This window comes from Danio rerio, chromosome 18 (genome assembly GCF_052040795.2).
Source record: "Danio rerio strain M-AB ecotype USA chromosome 18, GRCz13ab, whole genome shotgun sequence".
NCBI classification, from domain to species: domain Eukaryota; kingdom Metazoa; phylum Chordata; class Actinopteri; order Cypriniformes; family Danionidae; genus Danio; species Danio rerio.
The window spans coordinates 15,687,501-15,699,701 of record NC_141038.1 but is presented as its reverse complement, the minus strand read 5'-3'; the positions used below and the strand labels follow the sequence as shown (position 1 = coordinate 15,699,701).

The window sequence follows — 12,201 nt, the reverse complement described above, 5'->3', positions numbered from 1 at the left end:
ACGTGCAATATGACAGAATTCTCATAATCCCGCCTTCTCAATGAAATAGCCAATCACAAGCTGATAAAGCCACTACATCACTTAAGCTGCTGTTAAAAGCTAAAGTTGCATTAGCTAGTCAGTGATCTGAATAAAAGCCTTTCAAACACAGAAAAGGTTTATGGAACAGTTCATGATAGATCAGTGTTTCTCAACCATGTTCTTGGAGGGCCACCAACACTGCATGTTTTGGATGTCTACTTTTGAGTACCCTTAGCAAAGTGTACCTAGCACAACAAAAGTGTACCAAAAGCCGGAGCTATACGTGCAGCTGAATCTACTGGTTTACAGAGAAATGTCACTTGTGCACACACAAGCAGAAGAATGAAAACAAAGAAACTGCCAATTTTAAAAACACAGCGGAAACATTACATCGTAATACTTTATGCATATAATAACGAGCCATGGTCAAACCGGCTCAAACAAACCTTGTCATTGTCTTGATGTACAACTACAAAGCCATCTGCCATGTCCTGTTTTTGTTTTACGAAACTGTCTAAAAGTAGGAGCGGTTTCACTTTCTCCAGGGAGCTCACGATCGCTGTGTGTGTGTCTATATTTGAAATAACGAGCTTCTTGAGTTGTATGCTGTGTGTAGTTTATTTGTAATTGGCAACATATTGGAGACTATAAGGGGCTTTATGTGTTCATGCTTGTTGCATTTAATTATTTTATAGAATTCCAGACGTTGCAGTTGGCTATTTTGCACTCACTCATTGATCTGCAGTTATCAGTAATCTAACCCTGTTCATACAAATGTAAGCAATGAACATTTATACAAAAGTATGTGTATAAAGCATCTGTTTTGTGAGAAGTGCCTCTCGTATGATATGTGAACGACCCGTACAGCTTTACTTTGAGTGGGATTATCTAGAGCGAGAATGACGTCGACTGAAAGTTTGTCGTACACCACGCCCACCAAATGGGTACCCTTGGTTAGGCATTGGAAATGCAAGCCTAATAAAGGTGACCTGTACCACCCGTACCGTACCAGTCAGTGGAAACGGGCCATTAGTTATATACCCCTCTCAATCATCTCAACGCATCCTCAACATTTCTTTCAGATTTAATTACCTACCTTAATGGAGAAGCAGCAGCAGGATAATCTGCCATTTGTGAGTCTTTCATGCAGAGAAATCTCCTCAGGTCTCCCCAGAGTAGTTGTGCATTTAGAATTTAATGTCCCAACATATCTTGATACAAGTTCACAATAGACCCTTTTACACATATAGACCTTTCCGGAAAAGGTCTGTATGTATAAACAGGCCCTTTTAGAAAATACCAGTAAATTCTGGAAAGAGAAGTTGTAACATTACTGGTAATTTGCAGAGAAAGAAGTAAATCACGTATAGAACGCTCTCTATCCGGCAATCATCCTACTGCGTTCACACAGCGCAGCATTTCTCTACTTAAGCCAATCAGAACGCGGTTTATGAAATAAATTCCTTCTAATATTTTTCTACACCCATTTAGCTTCTAGATGTTTAGTCATAACGTTTCCATGTTCCTTCTTAACTCCAACGGTGTAAAAACTATCCATAAAATGCTTATGATAGACTAATGTTTGTTTACCTTCAAGCTCTGACATGTGTGCACGTGAAGCAGCCAGTGAGCCCCAGCTCACACACATATATTATGTACATCTCGACATGTAAGTGTTCCTCCATATGTTTTCGTCAAAGTTTTTCACAATACTTATCCATCCACAAAATTTTTCATGTAGTCAAAGTTTTACAAATATAAGCGCAGCCGTTTAGAGCTCATTTCTGTTTAATGATGTCAGAATTTATCTGTATTTTGGAATGGATGTGTGATTGCTCTTTTCCAGAAAAATTCAGTTACGCCTGTGTGAACAGCGCTTTTTTGAATTAACTGGTAAAGTCATTCTGGAATTTTTTTGGAGATTTACCTGTATCAATGTGTCAAAGGAGCTAATGTTGTTGCAGATGCAATATAACATAGAAAACATGGTTTAAACATGATCCAGTTGGTTTGTATTAATCAACAGTCAATTAACCAACTTTACCAAAGCCTCCCTACTTGACGGGTAGTCTCACACATCCGCCATGTTTGTAGTTCGTTTACACTTTTTACCGAGCTGGTGATTAACAACTCCAGGTCCAACATGCAATGCATTGTGGGTGATATTAGCGGTTAGAGTATGGACGCTTCTATACTTCAAGTATTTACCGGAAATAGTAAACCATCAGGGAACCTTTGGCATACTCTTTTCAACACACTATGGTTTGGGACATACTAGTTCTATTTTCAAATACGATTTAGGATGGATAGCATGCGAATTGGGACGCAGCAATAGAAAATGTGCAGAGATGGTGGTGCTCCAGAAACGGGATTGAGAAACATTGGGATAGATCATGTTGTGTGACAGTGACTGTCAAGCAGTTTTTAAGAGGACCTGTAATGCCGATCTCACTTTTACGTGGTGTTTGAACGCAAGTGTCAACAGCCAGCCTATAATGTTACAATTCTATTACACCCGAAAAAAACAGTAATAGTCCCCATAAATCAGTGTCTGAATATGTTCCACTTTTTCCCTACAGTTTAATGTCACAGGCCTTATCAATGATGATCTGCCTTATTAATATAAATCAGCAAGAATCACTGGATTCCATAAAGAAATTCATTCGCATTAAACTACTAACGTTATTTATTCAAGAAAAGTGACTAATACTTTGTTTTTCTTTTGCAGTCTGATTCATTTTAACCTGACAGACAGCAAAAGGTATAGTATATAACACTGTAAATCCCTATATTTTTGCATGCATATCAGAAGGAAAAAGAGTTTGGTTTTACATACAAAAACAAAATGCCTGATGGCACACAATCCCAAATTCAGCGATCACATTTAAAACATTAATACATACCATTATAGTAAAACTTGACATCATCAGGAAGGGGCTGATACGCAGGAGGGAAATATGGTCCTTTATGCTCTAGAAACTTCCATTTAATTCCATTCTCATACTTCTCTTCCTCCCACCTATAGAAAAGTTAAGAAATAAAAAAACAATGACAACAAATATTCTGAAATGAAAGAGGTCCACATAAGACAAGAAGCCTACCATCTCCATCTTTGTTTCTCTTCCTCCTCTTTCTTCTTTATCTTGAGAGCTCTGGCTGCTTCAATCTCCTCCTTGGTTTTTTTCTTCTTAGTAGAGACCGGACGCTCTCCTTCCTCTTTTTTCACCTGACAAAGACACAGAGCAACCATCACGGCAAATTCTGTCAATAAGTGTCCAGTAATGCAGCAAGTAAATAGCAACTGTCATTAAAAACAGACATGTTATACATTTTATATTTAGAAATGCATTTGTGTGCAAGCCTTTATTTGTCAATTAAATGATGATGGAAAATAATCAATGATTTATACTTTTGCTATATCAAATATATTTGAAATTATATTAAATGTAATGCATAAATTTTTCACTTAATAACAATTACAAGGGATGCTCCAATCAATCGGCTAGAAAACGGTATCGGCTTATAATTACATTTTATGACTCGACTGGTACTCACCAATCTGCCCGATATCATGAACCAATAGAAAATGTGTTTGTTTACAAGTTTGTAGAGGAAGACACACATGCTCACCCATACTGTATATTACACATCAGCAGTACTAAAACACGTGAGGAGGTAAATGATGCATCAGCAATAGATGGGCTCCCAATCCAGCAGGTAAAATATACATAGAATTATTTGCAATTATAGGCCTACTTCCTTTTGGTAAAGTAGTAATGGATATATACAGTAGTTGTGCATTTTAACTTCGTATGCATCAAATATGTGCACTAAACTTTTTCTTGATTTTTTTTCTGCTGCTCCTCTCAAAGCTCCACTGCTCACCGCTTTTCCCCTCATTATTAGTCCTTTTTCTTACCATTTTTTATCCATTTAATATTATTTTATGTAAAGCCGCTTCCAACCATGACATGATCACACTAAATGGTTATACGAGATGTGTTTAGGAGATTATCCTTATTTTATTCTCTTAGGTAAGGAGAGATCTACAATTAAGTAGCATACTTGTGAAACATAACACTTATGCATTACAAGCTTGAAGCATCAGAATCAGTAATCTGTATCGGCCGATTACAAAGTATCAGTACTCTGTATCGGCTGCAAAATTCCTGATCGGAGCTTCCCTAACAAATACACATGTAAAATATTTAAAAATATATTTACTAATAATAATATTAACATTTGATATTATAACTTATACTAATCAATAATAAAGTTTTATTAAATGAAAATACACCATGTTAAATGCATCTGATGCTTTCCTATTTTTAAGCTGAGCCCTGAAAAGGATTGAACATCATTTTAACTGAATAAATCACCAGCTTTGAACATTTGGCACAATATCACAATAACACTCAGGTCAACAGGTATACACTGTGAAACTGCGAAAACAAGATGCTCATAAAAACAAGGCTAATTGCACCTTGCTGTTGACAACTTAGTTGTGATTCATGGTGCTTAAAGAGTTTCTGAGGTAAAACTTGCAGGATATTCTATCTCTGACTGTGCCCTTTTAGTTATAATGAAAGAACACAATAGTGACAAATGGCACTTTGCCATTAGATAAAAAAACTTTTCTGGTTGAAATGTTAGCAAACCCATGGGAGACAAAAAGCATTTATTTTCCCCCAAAAAAATGAAATTGAAATTGAAGCAAAAAGAAGTGAAGTCTGCAGTGGGAAAGCAGTCACGACACCTGACCAGAATGAACCCCTGAGGGGACGTGAAGACATGGACAGCATCTTTTCACAGTGAGCCAAAAACTGAACTATAAACGCTTTCTCCTGGGAACAAAATTCGTTGCTCTGCAAGACAGAAATGTTCTCCAAAACTGCTCTCCGCTGCACTAAAATTACTATCAAAGGACGAGAGCTACAGTTGTTGAATAAAATGACAGCTTTTCAACACAGGCAATCGCTTTTGTGACATGGCCTTTTAAATCCATCAAAGAATTGGGTGATTGTGAAGGACAAGTTGATGTTGACCTGCAGAAGGCAGTTTAGAAGAATGGCAAAGATGAATCAAATGACAATTCAATGAAAAATAGAAAGTTTCAACCAGGATTTAAAAATAAAGCACACAGAGAAATAACCTGATGGGGACATTGAATTAAAACTTTGCATAGAACAGAGTTACAGATGAAAAAATAAAAAATAAAAATGAAATGTTATTTAAGAAAATTCAGAATATTCTATCACTGCAGCATATGCCTTTTTCTTGAGTGTGTGTGTGTGCAACCTTTTTTTAATCAACACTTTGAGTGCGTTTAGGCACCTTGGCTACTCTTTTGTCCTTTCAATAATCAAACACTATAGCACTAATGCTATGGAACCAATAATGGAACCAATCCAATTCCAAAATTTTGAGTATCAACCAATACAGATCTGACCCTGACACTTTGCCGTTTTTATTTATTTATTTTTTTAGCATAATACAGTTTCTATAGTTCTGGTGCTAAACTCAAATAATATCTTCTTTAGTAAAACTAACAAACCTTTAGGCCTACTGTATATGACAGATGGCACAATCTAACTAAAAACATGATGCTAGCTAGAAATTATAGGCTATGTTATTTGGGCATTCATTATGACATTGATATGATCTGTTTTGGTCCAGCTTACGTTTCTTTTTTTAATATTATTTTTCTTTTAAATCTGTAATAGGCTACCACTATATTGACTCTAACCCAAAGTAAAATAACCTGCCTTTTAGCAAAGCCTGATATTTTCCTTCAGGTTTGAAGTGGACTAAACCGTCTGAGGCCAGTTTGATTTAAACATTCCCTCACCTAAACTCACCACGGGTGAGACAGAGAACTGACAGTATGTCTGAAAATTTGTTTTTTGTCTGAAAAATGATCTTTCTGAAACAAAATTCTTTTGGTATAATTTGTTGGTTATTTCAGTGTATTTTGTTGGTCAGTTATCTACAAAATAAACAAGAATATTTTAGATGAAGTTTGAAACAAGGTCCGCTTGCATTCTTCAGAGCACAAACTAACAAACAGGTCTGTTAAATAAAATAGTAATTTAATAAAACTACAGTAAAATATTCACAATTTCAGAGTAGCCTACATTAGGCTGAATAATTTTCTGTTAATGACAATCCTTAAGCACCCATCAGTTTCACTTTTATTATTTTAATCAACTAGGCTACTTTGACCTTAATAAGCTAGGCTTTACAAACTACACAAAGCATTAAAAGTATTTCCCTCGGAAGAATAAACCCGCGTCGCGTCTGTGCAGCCGTTTTCATAAATGGAGCGCTTGAAACATCATGGAGACAGCGCGCAGCCCTCCGATATTTGCGAACACTTCCAAAACAGCAGCACAAAGGTAAGAAATCGGTGCGTTGAGGACCGGTCCAATGAATCATTGAGCCTTTTCTAATTTAAAATAATTTCAGGTTATTGGCCTACTTTGTGTGTGAGAAGAGCAGGTAATAACCCTCTCTACTCCAGTATTGTGAATACGAATGAACCCATTTAGTGTAAAACTAAATGCATTTCCGCGCTGATTATGTAAACTAACAGTAACAAATAGTTTTGGAGAAAGGTTATCGTGTTGTCATAAACGCGACACGCAGTCTGAATTGTGATTGAACGGAAAATGATTGACAGGCGCAGCGGTGGGAAGCGCTGAACTGAACATTAATTTAAGCACTTGAATATCCAGTTATATTTCACATTAAACTATAGAATGGCTTCAGAACATTTGCGATATAGTAGAGCTACATGACAACTTAGTGCCTTATAACAAGGCTACCTTCGTGGCATTTGTTGCCTTATAAATTACACAGAATATAGCGCATGAGCAAGATCGGATTTAGATCGGCCGAAACCCAATCCAGCAAAAACTGCAGTCTCGCACCGATATCTGCTCCAAGTAATGGGATCGGTACATCCCTAATATGAAACCCACCTTTTCTTTTTTTTCCTTCATTTTTTTCTGCTTTGCTGTTGAAGCGTTTTCCTGTCCATCTGCAACTTTCTTCTTCTTCTTCTTTGGCCTTTCAGAAACAGAGCAGACATTTAAGGTTTCCTTTGTCATCTCTTAATTCCAATAACATTTCAAATAACAATAACAAACTCAGTGTGCAAGTCAGTAATAATTTGAAGTAAGTTTCAACAGGGATGATGAGAACTGTTTCTTGGGTTGCATCCAAATTAGCACCGAAGGAAAGACTACCGAATAATAACATGACGCTATACACTAGAGTAAAGGCTGCTGAACATTCAGTTATCAGAACCAGAAAAAAGTAGCTTTTTTTAAAGTCGATAAAATATATATATTTTAAAAATCATACTAACCCCAAAGTTTTAAAAGTTAGTTATTTAAGTCTGTGAGCGCTTGTACAACTGTCAGAGCTAAACACAGCGCACACTGCAGTTTTTTTTAAAGTTTTTTAAATCCTGCACTTCCATTGACAACAATAGAAAAAAAGCACAGCTTGGGAAAATAGCTGACATGCGCCCTAATAATTATTTATGAGCAGCAAATTAGGAGTTTAAGGCAAAAGTTACAGTAAGTGGTTTTATCAAGATATATAGTTTAGTAGTACTATAGTTTTATGCCACCTCTATTTTCTTGTACAAACACTTCTTCATGGTTTACATGCTATGCTGATGGTGTAACAGTTATAATTTTCTCCTCATATGCTTATTAAGATTTGCACGAAAACTATGTACATTAGTAAAACTGTACTGCTAATTGAATTGACCTTGTTACATTAAATGTGAATATGTACATACTTGTCTCCTCTTAGTTGCAGTTTTACAAAAAAAAAAAAAAAAAAAAAAAAAAAAGATATTGAGGAGAACAATTGCCAGTAAAGTCACGTGTGTTAGCAAACTGCTTTCTGCTGTTCTTATGCTATTGGGACAATACAATTGGTTGGGACAGAATAATAATTATTAAGTCTAATATTTGTAGTATTTTCATAACAATTTAAACTCTCCTTTTAATATGTACAACAAGAAACAAAAAGTTGGAGTTTTGACTGCATATACTATGGAAGAATGACTGAGTGCTGTCTAACACTTGGCCATACACACAACAACCACAGATAAATTTCAGCAGCTGATGTGTGACATAATAAACGTGCTGATTTGCATCATCACTGGTGACAGGCAATGCTTGAAATATAATTGTCATGTCTGTTGTCCTAACATACATCAGTTATGTCAGGTTTCCACTTTTTTTCTTGTACTTGTGTGTTAAAACGGCCCTCCTATAAATTGCCAGTAACTGAAATGGCCCCCCACCAATTTGAGTTTGAGAGCTATGCTTTAAACAAACCTGTATTTTTTGTATCATGTTTTTAAAATGATCCTTTTAATTTAAAAGTGGGACAACTATGTTCGGTTCACACAAGACACAAAGCATCACAAGTCACTTTTTCTAGATAAGTTGAGGGATATTTTTCACCTAGCCAATATTTTCTACAAAGTAAATCTTTTTAACATGCACAGAAGACTTCATTAAAGTGAAATCCATGCATTTGTGGCAAACATGTTGTGCAATCTGCATCTTTTGTGCTGCCTAAAGGAAACTCACCAGTCGTTTGTGTTTGCAATTACTTTGTATGAAATCTAAAAATAATAAAATAATTAAATTTGCATTTGGTGTGAACCCAGCATAAGCCACTCTCCATTTAAATAAAAAAAAATCAAGATGTAGAAAGAACTGTTTTTTTTTCTTTTTTCATTCATTTATTCCCCACCCAGAAAAATATCAAACACTTACAAAGGTGCTTCGGCGCTAGATAAGAGTCCATCTGTATTATCCGCCTTTCTTTTCCTCTTTTTCCCTTTCTTTTCTGTTACAAAGTCTGGATCTTCCTTTGGCTCTTCCTTAACATTTACATGAGACCTAAAAGAAAAACAGGCAAAGCACATATAAAGTCTGTGAAAACTTCAGTCTACTAAAAAAAACCCAAAGGACAAACATGCATTGACCAATGACAATGACTAAATTACAGTGATTACACAATAATGCTTAATGGCCACTGATGATAATTATATAATTACAGCAATTACACCCAAGGATAATTGCGGAGAGATGCAAGCTTCAATTTCCATAAAGCATGATTCAGATGTGGTGAGAGGTGAGCGGACCAAATCAATTAATTACAATTTTCATAACAAACGGTTCAATTCAGCGGAGAACTTCCTGGGAGAGATTAAGTGTAAAAGCACACTCGGACACCTTCAGCAGGTTTTATGTCTGACCTCTGTCTGTAAATCAGCCTCCCACAAGCAATCACCAGCAGGACTTGATTTACAAAGTGTCTGATTGTTCAAGTCCCTGATTAGAGACGTGCTGTGCTTATTGTGAGACAGAAACAGTCGAAGAGAAGTTTAAGATGGTCCACTTTTTATAAAAATGACATTTATATTAGCGCATGAAATACAACTTCATGTTAAATGTTTGCTTACCCAGATTTACGCCTCAGGCTCTAATATATGCCCCCCTTCAGGATCCCCTCCCTCCTTTCCCACCCAGTCTGATCTGAATGCTTTTCACTTATTGCTTTTCTGACATGCCACAGCTTTCTTTCCAATAAATAAATTAATTTCCTGAAAGACAGCCAATATAGCAAGAAAATCGGAATGGATATTGTCCAGAACTGCGCACATTCAAATCATCAGAATTAATTTTCATCAACTCCAAAGGCAAGAGAAAAAAAAAGAAGTATGATTGCATATTTGAATGGTAAATGGATTAAAACTCATTTCCAAGAGCAGCTGCTGGCTGCTAGGCTGATGCCATTTCTCTAAATCAAAAGCCTGGATCTGAGATACTATATGTGCAAGTCTAACAATTATAAATACAGTCACATTTGACACAGCAGTCTCACTGTACCTTCTGTCACCACTGCCTTCAGTTTCCATGATCTCCTCCTCCGATGCTTTCATCTGGGAGAGGAGAAAAATGCATTTCACAAATATTTTTATTATAACCTGTGTTTAAAGCGTTAGCTTACACAAAAAAAGAAAATTGTGTTATTAATTACTCCCCCTCGTGTCATTTATTTGTACATCTGTTACACAAATTAAGATAATTATGGTAAAATCTGAGAGCTTCCTTATCTTCCACAGACAGCACTCAATCACAGAAAGTTCAAGAAAGGAAAAAAAAAAAGAAAAAAAAAAGAACATGACTTCAATGCTTTAATCTGAATATTTTCAGCTACGGGATAATATCGTACAAACTTTTTTGAACACCTTTCTTTACTTTGAATGAGTCTGGAATCTTGAGTCTGCCTATAGAGGACAAGAGCTGAGCGATAAAACAATATCGGTATAAAAGTTCAGTTTGACTCGCGATAGTTTCATTAAAATGTGGCTGGCTGAGCACTAATTTTTCAATAGAGGCACGCAACATGGAGTGCACGCGCATGCCCAAATTTCCCAAGCGCACCTAGTTGAAAACATCTTAACCTTTTAAAATGGCTCAAGGGCACCGCGATTCATGCGATTAGAACAACTTTAACAACATATAACAACTATAACAACTCAGTTTCACACTTTGTATGGAATATACACATTTCAGTAATATTCATTCAATCATTTTCCTTCGGCTTAGTCCATTTATTTATCAGAGGTCGCCACAGCGAAATAAACCGCCAACTTATCCAGCATTTGTTTTACACAGCGGTTGCCCTTCCAGCTGCAACCCAGTACTGGGAAACATCCATACACACATTCACAGACATACACTATGACCCATTTAGTTTATTCAATTAATCTATAGCGCATATTTTTGGACTGTGGGGGAAACTGGAGCACCTGGAAGAAACCTGCGGAAACACATGCAAAACATGCAAACCCTACACAGAAGTGCCAACTGACTAAGCCGGGACTCAAACCAGCCACCTTTTTCATTTCAGTAATAGTAGTAAACTAATTACCTCAGACAAACACAGAGCACTAAAACACTGCAGTGCTTTTTCATTTTCTCAATAAGTAAAACTTGTATCCGAACTGCAGCAACAGTTGCAGTAGTAAAGGAATCCTAGAAATCCTAGAAAGGAGTCCTAGATGAAAGAGCCCTCAGATTTCACCTAAAATATCTTAATTTGTGTTCCGAGGTGTCAGGTGAGTTTTTGAGAGTGTTGAAACAACATGAGGGTGAGTAATTAATAAGAGAATTTTTATTATTTGTGTGAACTAACCTTTTAAAGTAAACACTTGCATTTTATATGCTTTCTATGCATGACAGACTTATTTACTGCCTTTTATGATCACCAATAATGCATTTGTTTACAGTTCAGAATAACATTTGTATTTTGTTGTACTTTAACATGTACAATAGCATAATTTCCAAGCAGTTATTTAATTGTCAAACCATTCTAACATGCTGATTTAGTGCTAAAAACAAACTATTATCAATGTTGAAAACAGGTGTGCTGACAAATAAGGAAATATTTGTCTGATGAATAGAATGCTCAAAAGATCAGTATTTTGTTGCAAAAGTAAATCATTTATAGCACTCTCCTTAGCCACTTTTAATCATTTCAATCCGTCCTTCCAGAATAAAAGTATTGATACTAAAACTAAAGAACTGGTATCTTACTATGATTTACGTCCAAAATAAAGATAAAAAAATACAATAATCAAGCAACCTACTAACTGACCTGACAAGGACATTCTTTTGTAAGTCCACCAACTACAAGTAAAGCACTGTATTAGGCTGTCAGGTAATAATTATAGAAGAGGCAATATATGGAAATATCAAAGAAAGAAGAAGACCAAGAAGCTGCATTATGCTAATTTCAAAGTGCTGTGGGAAAGTAGGGCTATTTGCAAGTTTGACGCACCACAGGGAAGCCCAGTCTAATCAATGGCTTACAACCTGCTATCAGGGAAAGCCATCTAGATCACTTGAGGCCAAAACTGGCGCTCGGAGCTGTCAAGGAGAATCATATTCCACTACAAAAATATCTGCATGGCTGGAAGTAGGTTGCATTAGAGAACAGACTTGCATAATGGCAAAATACTATTACTATCGTTCACAGATAATGAGTGGTTCCATGCAACCGCCCTGAAGAAAGAAGACGGCGCTGCTCGCTTCCCTCTGCGTAACGGTCTATTCTTGTTATATCTAGGATTTTGTAACC

At 36.2% G+C, this 12,201-nt stretch overlaps 1 protein-coding gene across 4 annotated transcripts in view; it reads right to left on the bottom strand.

Moving 5' to 3' along the window:
- The window catches only part of zgc:173742, a 57,269-nt gene that overhangs the window by 39,790 nt on the left and 5,278 nt on the right, over positions 1-12,201 (bottom strand). For 2 of the 4 annotated variants that reach the window (XR_015514799.1, XM_087293036.1), the window contains exons 4-8: positions 9,945-9,997; positions 8,822-8,951; positions 7,002-7,082; positions 3,123-3,247; positions 2,925-3,040 (exon numbers count right to left, since the gene is read on the bottom strand). Coding sequence is in view for 3 of the 4 variants with exons in the window: in XM_087293036.1 (XP_087149162.1) it covers positions 2,925-3,040; positions 3,123-3,247; positions 7,002-7,022 (262 nt within the window). In the remaining variant the exon portion in view is untranslated. Of the gene's footprint in view, positions 1-2,924; positions 3,041-3,122; positions 3,248-7,001; positions 7,090-8,821; positions 8,952-9,944; positions 9,998-12,201 lie in introns of all 4 variants that reach the window. The other 2 variants (XM_087293034.1, XM_087293035.1) reach the window with 1 other exon arrangement.